The sequence below is a fragment of the Coccidioides immitis genome (assembly GCF_000149335.2).
Source record: "Coccidioides immitis RS genomic scaffold supercont3.2, whole genome shotgun sequence".
Taxonomy (NCBI): Eukaryota; Fungi; Ascomycota; class Eurotiomycetes; order Onygenales; family Onygenaceae; genus Coccidioides; species Coccidioides immitis.
Window position 1 is genome coordinate 3,007,446 of NW_004504309.1, and position 18,506 is coordinate 3,025,951.

Sequence of the window (18,506 nt, forward strand, 5' to 3'; positions counted from 1 at the left end):
GCATGTACTCTGTATACGTGCCGCGTATATATACCCTGGATGTAGGTGTAATATCAATTTCTAAGAATTGAAAGGTAACTATGTACATTCTGAATTCTTCCAAACCCGACATTCAAATTTGTAGGCGTCAAGCACATCGACGGGAAACCGTCGCGCGCCGGGATGCATACCGCATCGGTCAATCATGACCTGCCGTTGAATTCCTCCTCCCGAAGCAAGGAAGCCACTGGTGCAGCGCCCTTCTGAACAGTTGCCTGGATACCTCGCCCGGTTGGTAAGAGGTTTGAAGATCGTAAACGTGCTCTGCATTGGGAAGCAGGACGCCAAAAACCGCCTCTTGTTCCTGATTGCACGCCGGGATTTGAGTGGTGACGCGACGGCGTGGTCCCCAAGGCTCCTGGGAAAGCACAGTCAAAGGAGTCCACGGGTCGTATTGTCCGGCGCCGTGGAAGACGTTTGAAGGGCGCATGTTCCAGCCTCCAGTATAATTGTTGGTCGCATCGGCTCGAGGGCGGCGGGGAAGATGGCCACTGCTCATGCCGTCAGGGAACTGCCGGTAGCAGTTATCTTGGATGTAAGCTTCCGTTTGATAGCGCGAAGCGATCTCATGGGGTCTGGGATTCTGGTACTGGAAGTAACCGAACTGCGTGCAAAACTGCCACGACCAGCTGATGGCCAGGGGGTCTGCAGGTGGCGCAGAAAGGTCACAGGAGCAAGTCTCTTCTGGGCAATTGCAGTTTGTTTCGAAAATGGAGTTGATCGCTCGGCTGAGTCCTGGCCATGCAGCCCATCTGTCGACCACAGATCTAGCACCTCTTGAAGGTGCCCAGCCTTCAGCAGGGGCCACTCTGCCATATTGGTCTGTTTCGAGCCAATTACAGAACTGACCCGCAGGGCCATTTGCCCCAAAGCTCTGCCATGTCGCCCAATTATAGAGCAAAACTGCAGTAAAATCGCCATTGCTGTTTTGCTCGGCACCGGGACCTAAGAATTGTCTCTTAATTTGAGCAGCGGTACTGGGGTTGGCAAGTTGGGCATCAATATATCGGTATGCAGCATTGACGTCCCTGGTGCAATTTCCATAGCCATATGCTACCAAACCCCTGTACACCTGCTCATAATAGACGCTCATGTCAATCCTAGCTTGAGCAGGTGCAGAAGAGGAAAAGGCAGCAAAAATAGTGTCGGGATACTTGAGTCTTGAGAAAGCTGCACGCATGCCTGGGTATGAGCCGCCGACCATAATCCACGGGGTTGATCTTGGTGTCAGATCAGCATTAGGGAGCCGAGGTCGGCGAAATGTTCTGGCAAAGTAAGGGAGATCCTGCAAAGCTTGTTCGAGCGTCAAGTATTGGAATTGCGCAGCAGACGTCTGCCCATTGACGGGGTAAGGGAGAGATTCGCCATAATATCTTCCATAAAGTTAGCCTCCTATCCATTCCTATTAGTGGAAACTGACTTCATACCGGTGCTCCCAAACAAGGCCTACACCATGAAATTCCCGAAGCAATTGGACAATGTAGGACGTAGGATCGACCAAATAATAATCGGCAAATGCTTGACCATTGGTCTCACCGGTATCGAAAATAACCACAGGCCCTCCTGGCTGATAATATTCATCGTTCACCCAGTATCGATTCCTGTACATTCTTCCAGGGTTTCTGTGATCAATAGGAATCTATTTCAGGAATTAAGACAGAACAGACACAAAGGAGCTATGGGAATGGCGTACGTTTGCGTATTCAGCGACCACAGCGGATGTCTCGGCAAGACTGTCAATGGCAGAGGCGAGGCTGCTTCGGTTGGTCAAGACAGAATCAGCATCCATACCCAGCATTGCAGCTAGGTGAAGGTCGTTCTGATAACGTGCCCATCTTGGTCCAAAGGCCGACCCAAGGCCGGTAAGCAGTGCCAAAGCAGTGCATCCGAGTAGGTTTTGGAGAAACCTCATCTTGCCCGATAGTGTAACCACGAAGCAACTACAGGAACCCTTCGCGCTGCACTCAATGCAATCTGCTACATTGCGGAAACTTGGCCGAGGTTTATATATCCTTCCTTTGGCGGCGGTAGCTGACTACATCTGGCTCATTGTAACCGTGTCTCTCCTCCATTTGCCGTGGAGACCGAAGGTTGCACACGTATGAGCGATGCCCGAGACAAGAAGGCTTCGTTCACACGGCCATCTAGCCCGTGGTATCCGTTTCTCTCCTCCATCTTCCGCAAAACTAAGTGTCGCCAGACAGAGACGATGCCCTGAAGAGGCAGGTTCCCTTCAGTTATTCATTCAACCCGCAGCAGCCGTTGCGCTTCCCCCCCTCTTTTGCATGAACTAGATGTCGTAGTATTGGAACGAAGCTTTGAACCAACAGGCTTCTTGAGACTGTTCATACTTGTCCCGTCTTTGACCATAGCTGTCCGGCATACACAGCTATATCATGAAGCCCGTGTATTGATATACCACAGCTATCCGATATTAGGCTAAAATTTCCGATCCTCAAAACGCAACGTTGACGAGGAGGAATCACATATCAGGGACTTTTAACGTTCTTCTAGAAGGACTCCCAGGGTGTTAACTCTTCTCCACATCCCCGCATAGAAGCCGTATTTCGTTTCCGGCCGTCGAGATGATGTGTGACACAGAGGTTGGGTAATGGTTCAAGAGAGGGTTGCTGCGGGGGGCCATGCAGATCTGACAGGAAATGATACCAAAGAATACGCAATCCTGGCACCAGGAGACTAGGAGCAACGAGTTATTCTTGTTGAGAGGTTAGAAGCTCGCGAGAAAGTCAGGAACTCGCCAGGGAAGCGCCTATCAAGATCAAGGGTCGGCTGAGTTGGCAATTCTCTGGAATATGCAACCGTACTGATCCCGCTCAGTGAGATCTCCGATTGAGCCTTGAGCCTCGAGCCACGCGATCAGTGCCATTGTCTTGGGGTACGGAGTACTCCGTAGTTTGCCTTAGGTTTTGGTTGGCCCATTTCTTTCGGCAGATTGGCGCGGTTCAATCCCAACCTTGTTCCCCTCGTGCGGAGTAGTCGGTTCTTCAGTGCGACAGCTTTTCTATCAAACTAGCCAAGTCACCTTTCCAGGGAGTGAATTTAATCCCGAGCATCAATTGTCGCGCAAGGTCATCACAAAGCAACACCCTAGCGCTGCAACCAACGTCCTCACCGCGCGTTAACAAGCCATGTACCCATATTGGGAGGTCGGTCCTTGTTGCTGGCTGGATAAAGCCTCCAGCAGTTGTAAGTCATGGCTCTGTTAGAATTCTAGCAGTCATTTCTGCAAAGACCTAATCACATAAGAACAACTCTGTGAGCTTCATCCAAGGGGGACGACAATCTTGCACGCAACCGGGCGGATGAGTGAGCCCGAAGTTGGGGTTGCACCAGCCCCTGTCTGCAGCTCGTATCTCGACGCACTAGGCGGGCGCCAACGCTAAGCTCTATCCAGCAAGGCGCCCGGTCCCCGGATCAGGATGGCAGCCCCTTAATTCAAAGCGGCAACAAAAAGCCCTCTCTGACGTGCTATGCCCACTAGAGAGACAAGCTCTCTCTCTCTCTTTTTTTTTTTCCGCCATGCGATTTATGTAACTATGCTTCATGTCTTATGAGGTCTGAGGGACAAAGGACAATAGGGAATCAATATTTTGATATCACTCAAACAGCTTAGACACCTATCCGATATTCCATTCGCTGAGAGACCGATAGTGACAGAGTAATTATCTTGCACTTCTTGGCCTTTCAACATATCTATACATATACCCCTGGGTATGCCATTCCCCTTTGGTGGCCTTTTGATCCCTGCTTGGCTTGTCATTCCCAACTTCCATCTCTCCCCATGCCCACATCAATGCTTTGCTCATTCGTTCTCTATCGCGTAGAAGTTTGTCTATCCGCGACTCCCACACCTCTTCTCTCCTCTTGAGAACATTGGCAAACTTTGTATCCAAAGCCGCAGCTGCAGCGTCTTTGGCTTCGATGATGGATCCAAGTCTCTCCTGTTCGTTTGCCAAAGCCGACAACTCTTTCGATTTGGAGGATAATGATTTTCGAAGATCAACAAGTTGAGATTGTAGATCACTTTCACGATCTTGTGCAGCTCGAAGAAGTGCGTGTAAGCTACGAGTCGACTTGGCATGAGTATCCCGAAAAGTAGAAAGTTCGGTTGCATGGGAGTTTTCAATTCGATCAATTTCTTGCTGATGTGACTTCTGGAGACTGTCGATGTCGTGTTGACATTGGTTTTCATATACTTCGGGAGGGAGGGATGGTGCAGGGCTCAAGGGTTGCCGGTCCGCTGCTTGATTACGCAAGTCGGTAGCCGTCCGCATTGCTTCATCCCGCTCTTGAGTTATCCTTTCAAGCTTTTGTGATAATTGGGTCTTCTCCGAGTTGGCGGATTCTAACTGGGATAGCAATTGAGAACTTTTGTCCTTTGCAGCCAAAAGAGCGGACTGCGATTCGGAAAGCCCCTCACGAGTTGATTCCAACTGGAGAGACAAAATCTCATTCAACGATTTCGACTCTTGCAGTTGGATTCGAACCCCGGTCAAATCCCTCTCGGCTTCTTCCATTTGGCCAACACTTCCGACCGCGTGAGACTCGGAATAGGCCGGGTCCCGCTGTTTTTGATGAGCGCAGGCAAGTGAATCCGGTATTTTTCCAAACGATTTTCCCTCCATATCAACCGATACCCCGTCAGCCGCCCGTTTCAACGCATCGACGCTGGAAATCGCTTCCTTTCTCTCCATAGCAAGGTTGTGTTTTAATTCCGAAATTTGTGACTCAAGGTGTTGAACGATTTTGTCCAGATCTTGGGTTCTCTTCTCAAGAACGTCGCGTTCACGCGTTAGTGACTCAATATCAGAATCCAATTTATCTAATTCGCGCAAATTTTCATCGTATTCAAACCGGAGCTGGTCATTCTCCGCATTTTTCTTTGAGATTTCAACCTGATGAGAGGATATGGTCTCATCTAGCCTCGCCTTTAGCTGCTGAAACGACTTGTCCTTCGCCTCAAACTGTTTCTGAAGAGCAAATAATTCCTCATCTTTGTGTTTATCATTTAATCCATCCTCCTTGGGTTCGTGTCGCGACTGGTTAACAGACTGCATTAGACGCTGTAATTCCTGCAACTGAGCCCGACTACTTTGCAATTGTTCGTCCTTTGCACAAACTTGGCTTTGTAACTCTCGAATTTGTTGATCTTTGGAAGCCGACTCCGCTTGTCGCTGCTTCTTCTCTTGTTCGAGGGCCAGCTGAAGATGCCGTACTTGTTGCATGATTGATGCAGCATCGAAAACCCTTCGTCGATTCGCTCTGATGATCTCATCCTTCTTCCTCAACTCCTTTAGAAGCCGCTCTACCTCATTGGTAGAATTATTTTTATCTGACAGTGTCTCAGGATTGTTAAAACCATTTTTCCCCGAAAGCACGTGGGCTGGGGTAGACATTTCCAACGGCGGCTCAATTTCACTGATCTCATCATGGGCTGGTCGGCCTGGTAGCCCGTCAGTGTGAACAACCTCTTTGAAATTATCTCCCTGGTTATTCTGCTCGACTTGTGCATCTGCTCCGTTCAGTAACTCGACCATATTCTCTGTAAAATCGTCTGGGCCAGGAGGTTCCGATATGTTGTCGTTGTCTCTGGGCGACTGCTTGGATTTTGTGGTGTTATCCTCTTGTGCCTCTAGACTCGATACCGCATTCGGGAGTTTGTTGAGGTCGAAGGTGTAATCCGAAAGGTGTGTTTCAGAATCTTCTCCGTCGCTGGAACCGTTTGAAGTGGAGGCTCGTCCTTGTCCTGCTTTTTGCGCGCGGATGGTGTTATTTATACCGGATGTGTTCGGACTTAGTCTCTCGTGGCGAACGCCCGACCGTCTATAAGGGCTCATTATTCTCGGAGGCGAGGAGGGTATGAACCTCGGAGTATCCATGACGGAAGATATTCCTAGAGTGTCGTGGGAAGTCGGAAATGGAGAGCTTTCTCTTTTTGCCATATTGTCAAGTCTTTGCAAAAATTCCTCATTGAAACAAGGATTGCCGTTTGAACGAGTCCGTCTGAAGCAAATGGATGATGTTGATCGTCGTAATGTCGGGATGACGAAGTCGCGTCGTTTGCCTCGTCGGCCGTTGTTTACATGTTTCTCTTTAAGGTTAGGCGGTGTTGTTGGCACCGCCGGTCGGAACCACATGACTAAGGAATGTAGATAATCCGCTCCGTCCTCTCCCTGAGGTCGGACCCATCACTGAGAGCTGCAATTCCATGATCTTCTCCAAGCAACGAGCCACTGCATAGCAAATCCTACCAGCGCAGCCCGTTGTTTGACACTGCAGTCGAGTTTAATATACTACATACAGAGTGCTCCGTACATAGTACTAACCTACCTTGGCTAACTTCCCTGAGTTGCTTCTGATGAGCCGATGTCATCACTGGATCTAAGCTGATCACATAGAGGAACCTGCGACTGCGGTTTGTTGGATGCTGCCCTTATTTGGGAGGGGATGGATAAAATGGCTGGGCGAAATCATGCCCTATCGTCAATTAAACAATAAAGAACACTTAAATGTGCGCTGTAAGACCATGATCACTTCATTTGATGGCCCTAACTGGAGACGCTTCTTTTAGTACCAACATGTGGCACTTTGTACTTGACATCAGTACCGCGCACCCCTGTGCTCACCGGCTGACTAGTGATACTTTAGGGCAAAGTGGTGGGGATCCTGGCGGTTCCGGGGCTCGTCCCTTGCCTAGAAACATTCCCGCATGGTATATACGTAGGAAACCGGGCAAAGTTGGTAATTACCTTGGTTCACTCAATGTCATAGTCATCTGGCACTTCAACGCAGGAATTTCAGACCATATGTATAACAGCTCATATTGACCTGGGAAACTCTCCAAGAAATGCTAACATTTGAGCCATTATCATCATCTACCATCACTATCTACTGCTAATTGGTTTCCGGCAGTTTCTCTCAGTCTTACATTCCTCACAGCTTCAGCATGATAAACTCCACTGGTCAACATCAAAATGCTTACCCGAATTTTAGCTTGCGAGGGAGAGTATATATCGTCACTGGGGGCGGCAGGGGGCTAGGATTAGTGATGGCAGAGGCAATAACTGAGGCAGGTGCGGAAGGTAAGGATGATCAATTTCGGCTGTGAGTGGCCCTTATTGATGAAGCTAATGGCCGTTCTAGTCCACTGTTTTGATATCCTACCAGAACCCGATGATGAATTCGTTCGGACACAGGAGCTCGCCAGCAAGGCACACATCGGCAATCTGCACTATCATCATGTAGACGTGAGAGACTCGAAGCATCTCAACGATGTTGTGGAGAAGATCGCGTTGCGCAGTAATCGCCTAGACGGACTAGTCGCAGCTGCTGGAGTACAGCAAGTGACCGAAGCAATCGACTACACCGCCGACGATGTGACGAAGATGCTGGATATAAACTATACTGGTGTTTTTATGACCGCTCAAGCCACGGCTCGCCAAATGATGAAACTCGGCTGCAATGGTTCCATAGTCCTGGTGGCTAGCATGAGCGGGATTGTGGCCAACAAAGGCCTCAATTCGCCCGTATACAACTCCTCAAAAGCCGCAGTAATCCAACTAGGACGAAACCTGGCCATGGAGTGGGGTTCCAAAGGTATTCGAGTGAACTCGCTTTGCCCGGGCCACGTCATCACGCCGATGGTAGAAAAGAATTTTGAAGAAGTACCGGACCTAAAGAAGACTTGGGAAAAAGAGAGCATGCTTGGGAGATTATCCAGGCCGGAGGAATTCACTGGGGCTGTCATTTTCATGTTAAGCGATGCAAGCTCTTATATGACCGGCAGCAGTCTTGTGATCGATGGTGGACATACAGCATGGTGATTTCAGTCGTATAATGCTATTATGAGTTCACGTATACCTTTGGTAGTACGGAGTTTTTTTCGATGGCCTGTTGATGGAGCATTGCATCTCAATCGAAACCTCCTCCTACATGCACTTATGTAGTTATGTACCAACTTGGGCTGAATTTGTTGAACCGAATTATTAGTGCAGCTCCTGCAGTATGCTGTATAATTCCAGATAGGCTGTCAGCAATTGAATATCTACATACGATTCAGGGGTAGCTCCAAGGCTATGTGTGCATGCAAAATTCGTAAACAAAATTAAGATGAGAGAAAGCGTGTGAAACAATGATGTAGAAGATGATGCAAGCGGGCGAGGAAGTCCGGGGTAACTAGTTAGTTAGGGGGGCGTTACAACTCGAACAATGACAAGCAGCCTGCTCCCCGCACAACCCCTTAAGCTGTTTAACCTTCCGAGATATCAGGTACAGCAGTCTTTCCGTGGAGTTACTTTTACGGAAACGAACTCGAAGCCCACTACGGAGTATTTAGGAGGCATATCATGCTTCGGTGAAACGAGCAGCACCTGGAAGATCAAACCCAGTTACCCAAGCGCCCGTCGGATTTTACCGAGTAGTTGAATCAAAAGAGCTCACTATCTGGTCGAATAGACGATATCGGAGGCGCTGAGGACGATTTGACCAATGCCTCCAATTCCGGAAAGCCACGGTATCAGCACATTGACGAATCCTCGAGTGATATGTTACTATCAAACCTATTATCCTAACAATGGGACCGACTACATTTCTACCCTCCCGCTTCTGACGAATGACTGTGGGGTATCGCACATTATTCTTGCCGCAATTCATATCAATGATGAACCCGGAAATATTACACTCAACGACCATTCCCCAGACGATCCCCGGTACGTGCCGTTGTGGGCAGAGATGCGCGTGATGCAGGCGAGTGGGACCAAGGTGATGGGGATGCTTGGGGGTGCCGCCAAAGGCAGTTATCAGAGGCTTGATGGAAGCGTGGCAGATTTTGAAGCGTTCTACTGCCCGCTCCGTGATATGATACGAACGCGGAATTTGAATGGCCTGGACCTCGACGTAGAGGAGGATATGTCCCTCGACGGCATTATTCGCCTGATTGATCGCCTCAAATCGGATTTTGGAGATGAGTTTATCATCACCCTAGCTCCCGTGGCCACTGCTATGGTGCATGGCCTGAGACATCTCTCCGGCTTTGATTATCGAGCATTGGAGACTGCCAGGGGCTCAAAAATATCTTGGTATAATGTGCAGTTCTACAATGGATGGGGTCATATGCTGCATCCCAGCGTCTACGATACCATCATACATCAAGGCTGGGAGGCGGAGAGGATCGTTATAGGTCTCTTGACCAATCCCGCTAACGGGTCTCAGGGCTATGTTCCAATGGAAACGATAAGTTCGGTGTTAGCAAACGTGCTGACAAAGTACCCATCGTTCGGGGGGGTATCAGGGTGGGAATACTTCAACGCAATGCCGGGGGGCATCTCTCGCCCATGGGAATGGGCCGCTTCAATCTCACTGATAGTGGGAATGAAGACAGTCCTTGCGTGTGCGACTTCTGCGCTTTACTCGAAGTTAGCCACGGCATAGAGTTTTATGATAAACGGAAGATATTCTTAGTAGAAACTAGAACAAGGACGATAGATTCGAGTTCTTGATTGTCTTCTCAAGTCGCCCTCTTGTTGGGGGACTATGTTTGGCTTGTTTGCACCCTATGTCGTCATCAAAGCACTTCAACAATGCTCGAGACGTTTGATCCTTGTCAGTCAGCAACTACGGAGGACGGGCTCCAAATGGTCGCGCCGCAGTCACTTCTTCAGTCTTCCAACGAGGTATGTCGTCAGCTCGGAAAGCGATCATCACTTTAAGCTCGACTACTATTCGGGTTCTCGTCTATGTGTTTCTTCGCTGGGTCAGGAGAAAATGCCAATTCTTGATCTTAGGCCACACTTGCTTACAAAAGACTAGATTCCTGCACACCCAGTCCCACCGATAATTTTAACGGCTTTATTGGTTTATTTTGGCTCTATCTGGCCTGTAAAGGAGCGAGTGGACGATGGATCGCGAAGGGAGGTTTACAGTGGGACCATTTCCAGTGGGAAGGAGTCAAAGGGAATAAACCTGCAGAGGGATATTGGAGAAGATGTCCTTAGTAACGAGAGCCGCCGACAACATGCGTCAAGGAACAGAGAAGAAGCACCTGTATCCGCCTTCAAGTCTTTATTGACGGGTGTCCCATCAACTACTTCAAAGGCTGCGAGCCGAGCAACAATCGGGGTCAATATATTTCTGTCTCTCCTTGCGTTTGATTTCATTCTGCGAGGCCTCCTATTTTACCCAACGAATGAACTTTCATTCTCTCGCGTCGGATACGTATCTTCAACCACGGCAAAAATTCTTGTTCGAGAGCCAAAGCAAAATCTGCCCCTTCGTATCTCATACCAGGAGCTTAGCGACTATCGAGCTGGCCCGGCAGTGACAGTGGGAACCTTGGGCCCTCTAGATGAATCGACAGATTTTACGTACCCGGTTTCGATTACTGGACTTAATCCTTCAACTAAATACCGGTACTCGTTGTCCAACAATCAATCTGGGGAATTCACTACGGCACCGGAACTCGGCTCTCCCAAGTCGAAAGAGCTTACATTTGTAACTTCGAGCTGCATAAAACCGAATTTCCCCTACAACCCCTTTTCCCATCCTTTCCAAATTCATGGGATTGACGTCCTCACTTCGACATTGACAAGATTGGGCGAGGCGCTTCGCCCTTCCTTTATGCTCTTCTTAGGTGATTTTATCTATATTGACGTACCATGGCGATTTGGGTCATCCGTACAGCATTACCGAAGCGAGTATCGCAGGGTTTACTCCTCGCCTAGTTGGCGTATTCCTCCGGATTCCCCTGCTAATATCCCATGGATCCATACTCTGGACGATCATGAAATCGCCAACGACTGGGCCTCTGGAAATGCCACTCCTCCGTACCCAGCAGCTGTGGATCCATACTTGCACTATCATGTCAACGTTAACCCTCCAATACCAGAACACCCGCATTCCATTCCGTCTAACACAAGTTATTTTTCATTTATCAACGGCCCTGCCTCTTTTTTCCTTTTGGATACGAGAACGTATCGCTCTGAGCCGTCCCACGAGGACTCTAGCATGCTAGGCTTCGCGCAGCTACAGGCGCTGATCGAATATATCTTACGCCCAGAGCCGGAGGGGGTAAAATGGAAAATCATCACTAGTAGCGTGCCGTTTACTAAAAACTGGCATGTGGGTACGCCGGATACCTGGGGTGGCTTTCTGAAAGAAAGGCGGATGATTTTCGAAGCCACGTGGAAAGCAGAACTCGAACTTGGTGTACGGATTGTTCTCCTAAGCGGTGACAGACATGAGTTTGCCGCCACGCGGTTTCCAGATCCAATCCTTTCATCTACCTCGGCCCCGGAGTCATTTTCTGGTGCTGGAAGAGGTATTCATGAGTTCTGTGTCGGCCCACTCAGCCAGTTTTACCTTCCAGTGAGATCGTATCACCAGGAGGATGATGAAGATGTGGCTATCAAGTACGTGCCAGATGGAAATTTCAAGTTTGGCCTTATTAGTATCAAAGCCGATGAGGGTGAACAGCCTACCTCACGCCTGACGTACTCGTTGTATGTTAATGGAAAGGAGACTTGGAGATACACGCTCGAGACTCCTTTGGCGGCTACGAGGGGTCGTGCGCTTCCTCCCGGAAAAGTGGTGTTCGACTACGTCGATAATTGGGAAGAGCAAGTGAGGCAAAGGGCCGGAAAATGGGCGGCCTACGCTGGTGAGAGATCCGGCTGGCTCGGGCGAGCTATGGGCAAGGCTTGGGATGAATTCCTCCGGAGCGCTAGGGTTGATGAAGCATAGACCTGAAGGTGGTCTGCTGCCTATTTCGCTGTTAGTTCCTCCCATTTGTATATTTACAGTTTTCTCAGCACTGTCGTTCCGATTCCCACCCCCCTTTTTTTAACATTCGTGCACTTATATAAGATGGTAGTCGATGGCAAAAAAAAAGTTCAAAATAACTCTTTTGCACGGAGTATGAAGCTAGCGTATCATGCTAAAAGACAAAGGCCAGGCCAATCGGCTGTCCAATAACTATTGAAACATAAACAAAGGTATTTCAGGACCTGGCCAGAAACAAATCCGCAAATAGCCCACGACCTTTTACACCGTAACGCCGCCGCCTTTATGGTATGCTTAATACATGCTCCACATCGACAAGATCATAGTAAATCGTCGCAATAGAATTATCGACGACCTCTTCCACTTCCTCCAGCCCCACCCAGCATTCCACCCATTTGGCTCATCATGCTTTGAAGATCCATGCCTCCAAAACCGGGCATTCCGCCACCTGCTCCTCCACTTCCCTGTAGCATCTGCATCATCTTCGCCATGTCACCCATTCCAGGCATCCGCGGCATTCCAGGAGCACCTGCACCACCCATCGCAGCCATTCTTTTTTGCATAGCTGCCATCTGCTGCTCCTTGTTTCCGCCTTTGAGCATGTTCTGGGCGCGCTGCATTTGCTTCTTCTGGCCACCAACCTTCTTGGCCATGCCCGCCATCATCTTATGTTGCGATAGGAGATCTTCAACTTCTCTAACGGTGGTGCCGCTTCCACAGGCCACGCGAACGATCCGAGACGGTTGATCAACAAAGACTTTGCCATCGCCGTCGAGTTCTGCGGCTGTCATACTATCAAAAATGTAAATCATTCGGCGGAGCTTCAGAGAGCCATCTTCATCATCGAGACCCGCTGTAAGACCAGAAAGACCAGGAATCATACTTGATATTTTGGAGAGAGGACCCATTTTCATTATCGATGTTATATTTTCACGGAAATCTCGAAGTGTAAATATTCCCTCCGAAATATGCTTGTAGGTCTCCTTCGCACCAGCAGAATCTTTCGTTACCGCTTGGACGTGTTCAACCAAGCTGGCCATGTCACCCATACCCAATAATTTTTGTATAAACGGCTTCGGGGCAAATCTTTCCAGATCCAACATGTGTTCCCCGGTACCTAGAAAGATAATGGGAGTGTGGGTAGCAGCAACGGCAGATATGGCACCACCACCAGCGGCATGTCCATCTGTTTTGGTGATGATAATGGCCCCGAAGTCCGCTGTCGCCTTGAAAGCTGCCGACTGCGCCTCAGCTGCTTGCCCAATACTACTGTCGAGAACAAGGATAGTTTGATCGGGTTTCACGGCATTCTGGATCTGTGTCATTTCTGCAAAAAGGTCCTCTTCCTGTTTGTGTCTTCCACTGGTGTCAACGATGATAACTTCAAATTTTTCCTTCTTGAATTTAGCAACGCCGTCTGCGGCGACAATAGCGGGGTCCGTCTGCGTTAAGCTGCCGTAGTATGGGATCTTGGCCTTTGTCGCGTTCTGCTTTAACTGATCGAAAGCTCCCGCACGGAACGTATCTGCGCAAACCAAGGCAGACTTGAACCCTCTTGTTTGGTAATGTCTTGCGAGCTTCGTACATGTCGTCGTCTTTCCCGCACCTTGTAGACCAACGAACATGATGACATTCGATCGACCCTTCTTCGGCTTGAAAGGCTCGGTGTGAGGATCTACTAGAGCGACTAACTGATCAAACACGGCTTTCTGAATGAGGCGCTTTTTATTAACGGCAGGCGGTATAGAGGAGAAGTTGACGCTGGATTTGATAGATTTCCGAAGGTTTTGGACGAGGCGGACGTTTACGTCGGCTGAAAGTAAAGCAGCGCATATCTCTTTAAGCATAGAATCAAACACCTTATAGATAGGTTAGTAAAATACTTATCGGGCCCCGCAAGGGCCCTAGGTCAGTATTACCTTTTCGTCCAGATCATTCGACCTGGTCAGATCACTGACAGCGGCGTTGATGCGCCGGCCTAAATCCTGAAGAACCATGACAACGTCGCGAAAACAACAAATAGGCCAAGGCGATAAATATTTAATCTGTAACAGAAGAAACAAAATCAACGCAATCTAGATGCCCGCGGACGACGGTCAGAGTCGCTTGCCGGAGAGGCGAGATCATGCCCTCGTTGCGTTAAAGTCCGTGGGGAGAGTCACGTGACCCATCCGATAAGCCTTGGATTTTGGAAAGTTTGCGGAGAGCAGCGATGGCAGAGCAAAAAAACCATCTAGAACCAGACGAGAGAAGACGCAATGGCGCCATCGATATCGAAGAAGAGAAGAATAGAGGATGCCATGAATGGCAAGATCTCTCAACCAAAAAAGAAATTCAAGAAACAACCGGAGTATCACAGTAGTTCCTCCGAAAATGAAGACGACGCTCTGCCAGCCCCGTTCTCGGGAGTGACCTTACAAGACTCCGACAGTGACAACGATGGATCAGTTACGGGTGTCCAACTACCAAAGGATGCAGTGGCGACGTCAGACGCAGAGGAAAACGATGTTAGTGCTTCAGACTCCGAAAACGACTCCGATTCATCAGACTACTCTCTAGCCACCTCCGACGTTGGGAGCATAGCAAATCGCAAACAGATCTCAAAGCGAAATGACCCTGCGGCATTTTCCACCTCCATATCCAAAATTCTTGGAACAAAACTTTCTACCTCTGCCCGCGCCGATCCCGTGCTATCACGAAGTAAGTCCACAGCGCAAACGACAGCGGATATTGCCAACGAGAAACTTGAAAAACGAGCGCGTGCAAAGATACGTGCCGAGAAGAAGGAAGAGCTTGAGCGTGGACGGGTAAAGGACGTTCTGGGGGTTGAGCGAGGAGAGGCTGGCGAAACGGCGGAGCAGGAAAAGCGCTTACGAAAGATAGCGCAGAGGGGTGTGGTGAAATTGTTCAATGCTGTTCGGGCTGCTCAGGTGCGAGGCGAAGAAGCGGCGAGGGAGGAGAGGCGAAAACGTGCAACTGTCGGCATGGACGAACGAGAAAAGAAGGTTACCGAAGTTAGCAAGCAAGGGTTTTTGGAACTGATTAACGGGAAAGGGAAGAAAGTGACGATCGAAGAAGCATGAGCAATGTGTTATGGTCTTAAAAGATTCAGCATGTTTTCAGGCGCATGGAAGGGACTATATTGTTTTTCATCTTCTCGTTACTTATGGGAACACAGCAGTGGTTGAGAAAAGAAAATTCTTGATATTGTTGTTGAATTTTATAATAATACACATTGCAATCTAAATCTTTCCAAAATCTGACACACCGGAGTTTTCAAAATCCCGGCGACGCTGGTATTACAAGAAAAACCCGTGCACACGACGAATTTCCTCTCGTTGTTCAAGGGTATGTTGAAGTCGAGAGTAAAGCGGTAGGGGGAATCATTTCTTATCCGCGAAGTCGCTAGCTTGCAAATTTCTGGTCATACTGGGCAGTCGCACAACTAATCCGTCCAGTTCGGGCGTCATCTGCACCTGGCATCCGAGTCGCGAGGTCTCCGTTAACCCAAAGGCAAGGTCCAACATATCGTTTTCATCGTCGTCGGGCTCAGGCATTCGGTCGTACATCCCCTGGTCTTCAACAATAACATGGCAGGTAGAGCAGGCACAAGAACCTCCACAAGCTCCTGAAATTTAATGTCAATGCAACGCTCTCGCATTTAATGGAAAATAAAGACCAAACCGACCTTCCATCTCTAAATCATTTGCTTGCGCGATGTCAAGCAGGTTATCTCCCTTGGCGACCTGGAAATCATGCCTCTCGCCGTCCTTATCGACAAAAGTGACATTGATCCTGAGAATAGTCAGTTGAAAAGGGTCCCCATAGATTCCCTGGTCAAATACGTAGTCGAACTCACTCTTCGCCTGGTTTTGGAGGTTCAATATGGCCATGTGCAGCAGCTGTGGTCGCGGAGAAAGGCCGTCGTGGCTGCGCGGGATTGCCATATGAGCATTGGTAGTGGCCCGGACTGCGTAGCCGGCGAGCTGGCCTGCTGTAGATCGAATAGGCCTTGGACCTTGAAACGAATCTTTGGTGATTCGAAGCTGTGAACGTATTCCAACCCCGGGACGTTCCAACTACCCTAAACTGTCCAGCAGCCGGCGGGGCGGACGGTCGGAGGAGCTGCTGGCATATCGTTCTCCACGGATTCATGGTTGCGTAGGAGCAGTGTTGACCAGCGCAGGCAAAAAAATGTGCAAAATTGCTTGAGATATCTCGCAGCAGCGAAGAGGGTTGGCTGACAGAAATTTGTTCGCGGCCGCAGTTGATGTTCGGCCGGCGAAAGCGGCGACAAGAAAATCAGTCGAATCAGCGGAGCGGAAATTACGGAAGTCCAGATTCAGAAAAACAACATCTCCTAGTAGCTTCAAATATCTATTTATCTCATTTCCAGAGTCGCTAGCAACCACATCGCGAATCTCGCAGAGTTTTCCCCTGCATTTGGAATTGGTTTTGGCCCGCCCCGGTGCTTTTAGAGCACAATGACTTCGCCACCTGAAGCTCCAAATCCCCTTCGCCCGTACTACGTTCCCCCTTCCATTGGGCTGCCTGCTGGGCAATCGGTCTCGAAGATCTCGCCCAATGGGCCTCCATCAGCGGCATCAGGGAATATAACCAGCTTCGGGAGTTCTGCTCGTGAAATCTTCTCCGATTTTGATTACTCCGATTACCTGGGAGAGTCCTCTCCGTCGGTGGCGGAGTCCATCAAACAGCTTCTCGAAAGCGCATTATGGAGATATTCCCGCGTTCTGATATCACAGCCCTTCGAGGTTGCAAAGACGATTCTCCAGGTTTACGTTGTTCAAGATGAACAAGAGATAAGGGCGCTGGACGAGAGACGGGGACAGGATCGAAGTTATAGGGAGAGCATCTACACAGATGTATGTATCGATTTACCCGTTTCTCCTGTGCCAGCTTTGGGACTAACAACTACGCGTGTTAGCAATCTTCATACTCATCTGACGATGAGGATAGCTACTTTGCACCAGCAGCACCGGCTGCCTCCGCTTCTGCGTCGCGTACCCGCCGCCCGCCTCATCGAATTACGGATCGGGGTGGTTACATCCCGCAGTCCACTAAGCCCGGCTATATGCTTAAGATCAAGGACCCCTCTGCCCTCTTTGATGTACTTGCACAGCTATGGACAACAAATGGACCAACATCTATTTGGAAGGGCTCGACTTCGACATTTGTCTACTCTTTACTCCTTCCGACTTTGAATACGTTCATTCGAAGTCTTCTTTCAGCGATTATCGGCTATCCGGAGGATAGCTTCTCGACCATCCTTGAATCCGATATCTTGACATCTACGTCTCCAGGAGCTGCTTTAGTCCTTACCTGTCTTTCGGCAGCCCTGGCTTCCATCGTGTTATCCCCCGTTGATACCGCAAGGACATACTTAATCTTAAGCCCCGTGGGGCACGGCCCGGGTTCGCTTTTCAGAGCTATCCGTCAACTTCCCACGCCTAATTATCTAATTCCTCCCCATTTACTCCCAATTACGATCCTCTCCTCCACGCTTCCAACACTACTCGCGAACAGTACCCCACTTTTCCTCAAATCCTATCTTTCTTTGGACCCGGTCCTTAACCCTTCAAGCTGGGGCCTCTTTACTCTCATGGCTTCCGGTCTGGAACTAGGAGTACGCATTCCACTAGAAACAGTTTTAAGGCGAGCTCAAATAGCGACCTTCACGTCTCCGGTGTTGAGGCAGCAGAGCATCACACGTACTACTGTATCCGCGTCATCGTCTTCACAAGAGAACGTCACCTCCGCTATACAAACGGTTGTACCTACACCAGACACATATCGTGGTATCGTTGGGACAATGTGGAGTATTGTCTACGAAGAAGGCACGGACGGAGGGGCTGAAGCTGTTGCGATTGAACGAGTGTTGGGCCGGCCGCCAGAGCCTACAACGGCCGGGCCCGCGGGCAGAGTGCCGAGACGCCGCAGGGGCCAGGGAATAAGGGGTCTTTATCGCAGCTGGCGATTAGAGATGTGGGGTATTGTTGGAATCTGGGGCTCCGGGTTTCTGGGAGCTCTTCTGGGACCTGGTGACGAGGAGGTGCTAGTAGAGTCTGGAGCCGCTATGGGCCTTGGGCCTGTTGGCGGTCGAGGGAGTGCTGGGGCCTTTTAGGCCGCCTCATATCCGGTTTTGCGCTGCTGCATCTAGTCGAATGCAGCTGTATCCTTTTACTGAGATATCCACTACCACCATTCAGCTCCTATATAATCGCGTGTCAGGGGGGTTTTCTAACCCGGTGGCATATTCCTTGTTGGGTCTCGAACTTTCTAGCGAAGTACGAAGAGCCAGGTATATTCTCCAGTTTCGTGTGAGTTTTTGACGACGATGGTGTGTTTTCCACAGTGTACTATTAGCATGACTTTGGCGCGCCCGCTCGACATCATCCCAGCTCCCCTCAACTTCCTTGCTCTTTTGTAAGGCACTTCTACTTTCTGTTTTTTGACTTGTTCTTCTGCTCCCCCGTTTTTTTTTTTTTTTTTTTTTTTTTTTGTTTAATTTTTTTTTTTAAAAAAAATTGGAGGACTCATTTAGATCGGACGGTGTTGAGAAGCGCATATTGTTTTTAAGATTACTTGGGCGGCATAATTGGAATTCTGATGATTTCATTTCACATATTCCCATCTGAGCTTTACCGGAAGCT

General features: G+C 49.2%; 9 protein-coding genes across 9 annotated transcripts; 5 read left to right on the plus strand and 4 right to left on the minus strand.

Annotated features, from left to right (window-relative positions):
- Nucleotides 1-14: 14 nt before the first annotated feature.
- On the minus strand, nucleotides 15-1,951 carry CIMG_06591 (serine peptidase, family S28; the record flags this gene model as incomplete). Its single annotated transcript, XM_001242694.2, has 3 exons — nucleotides 15-1,412; nucleotides 1,467-1,678; nucleotides 1,733-1,951. The coding sequence occupies 3 exons, from the start codon at nucleotides 1,949-1,951 to the stop codon at nucleotides 179-181; spliced, it is 1,665 nt and encodes a 554-aa protein (XP_001242695.1). The 3' UTR covers nucleotides 15-178.
- Nucleotides 1,952-3,722: 1,771 nt separating this feature from the next.
- On the minus strand, nucleotides 3,723-6,197 carry CIMG_06593 (uncharacterized protein; the record flags this gene model as incomplete). The annotated part of the gene is made up of 1 exon (XM_001242696.1): nucleotides 3,723-6,197. One exon carries the CDS (start codon nucleotides 6,195-6,197, stop codon nucleotides 3,723-3,725), a length of 2,475 nt encoding a protein of 824 aa, XP_001242697.1.
- Nucleotides 6,198-6,841: 644 nt separating this feature from the next.
- On the plus strand, nucleotides 6,842-8,114 carry CIMG_06594 (oxidoreductase). The gene is made up of 2 exons (XM_001242697.2): nucleotides 6,842-7,142; nucleotides 7,204-8,114. Exons 1-2 carry the CDS (start codon nucleotides 7,007-7,009, stop codon nucleotides 7,881-7,883), a joined length of 816 nt encoding a protein of 271 aa, XP_001242698.2. The 5' UTR covers nucleotides 6,842-7,006; the 3' UTR covers nucleotides 7,884-8,114.
- A 209-nt stretch (nucleotides 8,115-8,323) lies between these two features.
- CIMG_06595 (chitinase 3) lies at nucleotides 8,324-9,557 on the plus strand. Its single transcript, XM_001242698.2, has one exon. The coding sequence runs from the start codon at nucleotides 8,548-8,550 to the stop codon at nucleotides 9,487-9,489; it is 942 nt and encodes a 313-aa protein (XP_001242699.1). The 5' UTR covers nucleotides 8,324-8,547; the 3' UTR covers nucleotides 9,490-9,557.
- An 81-nt stretch (nucleotides 9,558-9,638) lies between these two features.
- On the plus strand, nucleotides 9,639-11,893 carry CIMG_06596 (alkaline phosphatase; the record flags this gene model as incomplete). The annotated part of the gene is made up of 2 exons (XM_001242699.2): nucleotides 9,639-9,731; nucleotides 9,868-11,893. The coding sequence occupies 2 exons, from the start codon at nucleotides 9,639-9,641 to the stop codon at nucleotides 11,794-11,796; spliced, it is 2,022 nt and encodes a 673-aa protein (XP_001242700.1). The 3' UTR covers nucleotides 11,797-11,893.
- A 39-nt stretch (nucleotides 11,894-11,932) lies between these two features.
- On the minus strand, nucleotides 11,933-13,832 carry CIMG_06597 (signal recognition particle protein SRP54; the record flags this gene model as incomplete). Its single annotated transcript, XM_001242700.2, has 2 exons — nucleotides 11,933-13,694; nucleotides 13,755-13,832. 2 exons carry the CDS (start codon nucleotides 13,830-13,832, stop codon nucleotides 12,180-12,182), a joined length of 1,593 nt encoding a protein of 530 aa, XP_001242701.1. The 3' UTR covers nucleotides 11,933-12,179.
- A 242-nt stretch (nucleotides 13,833-14,074) lies between these two features.
- Nucleotides 14,075-15,100, plus strand: CIMG_06598 (rRNA processing protein RRP15). The gene has a single exon (XM_001242701.2). The coding sequence runs from the start codon at nucleotides 14,094-14,096 to the stop codon at nucleotides 14,916-14,918; it is 825 nt and encodes a 274-aa protein (XP_001242702.1). The 5' UTR covers nucleotides 14,075-14,093; the 3' UTR covers nucleotides 14,919-15,100.
- CIMG_06599 (2Fe-2S iron-sulfur cluster binding protein) lies at nucleotides 15,020-16,098 on the minus strand. The gene is made up of 3 exons (XM_001242702.2): nucleotides 15,695-16,098; nucleotides 15,524-15,630; nucleotides 15,020-15,463 (listed from the first exon to the last, which is right to left on the minus strand). The coding sequence occupies exons 1-3, from the start codon at nucleotides 15,988-15,990 to the stop codon at nucleotides 15,219-15,221; spliced, it is 648 nt and encodes a 215-aa protein (XP_001242703.1). The 5' UTR covers nucleotides 15,991-16,098; the 3' UTR covers nucleotides 15,020-15,218.
- Nucleotides 16,099-16,258: 160 nt separating this feature from the next.
- On the plus strand, nucleotides 16,259-18,478 carry CIMG_06600 (uncharacterized protein). Its single transcript, XM_001242703.2, has 2 exons — nucleotides 16,259-16,718; nucleotides 16,781-18,478. Exons 1-2 carry the CDS (start codon nucleotides 16,320-16,322, stop codon nucleotides 17,975-17,977), a joined length of 1,596 nt encoding a protein of 531 aa, XP_001242704.1. The 5' UTR covers nucleotides 16,259-16,319; the 3' UTR covers nucleotides 17,978-18,478.
- The last annotated feature ends 28 nt before the right edge of the window (nucleotides 18,479-18,506 follow it).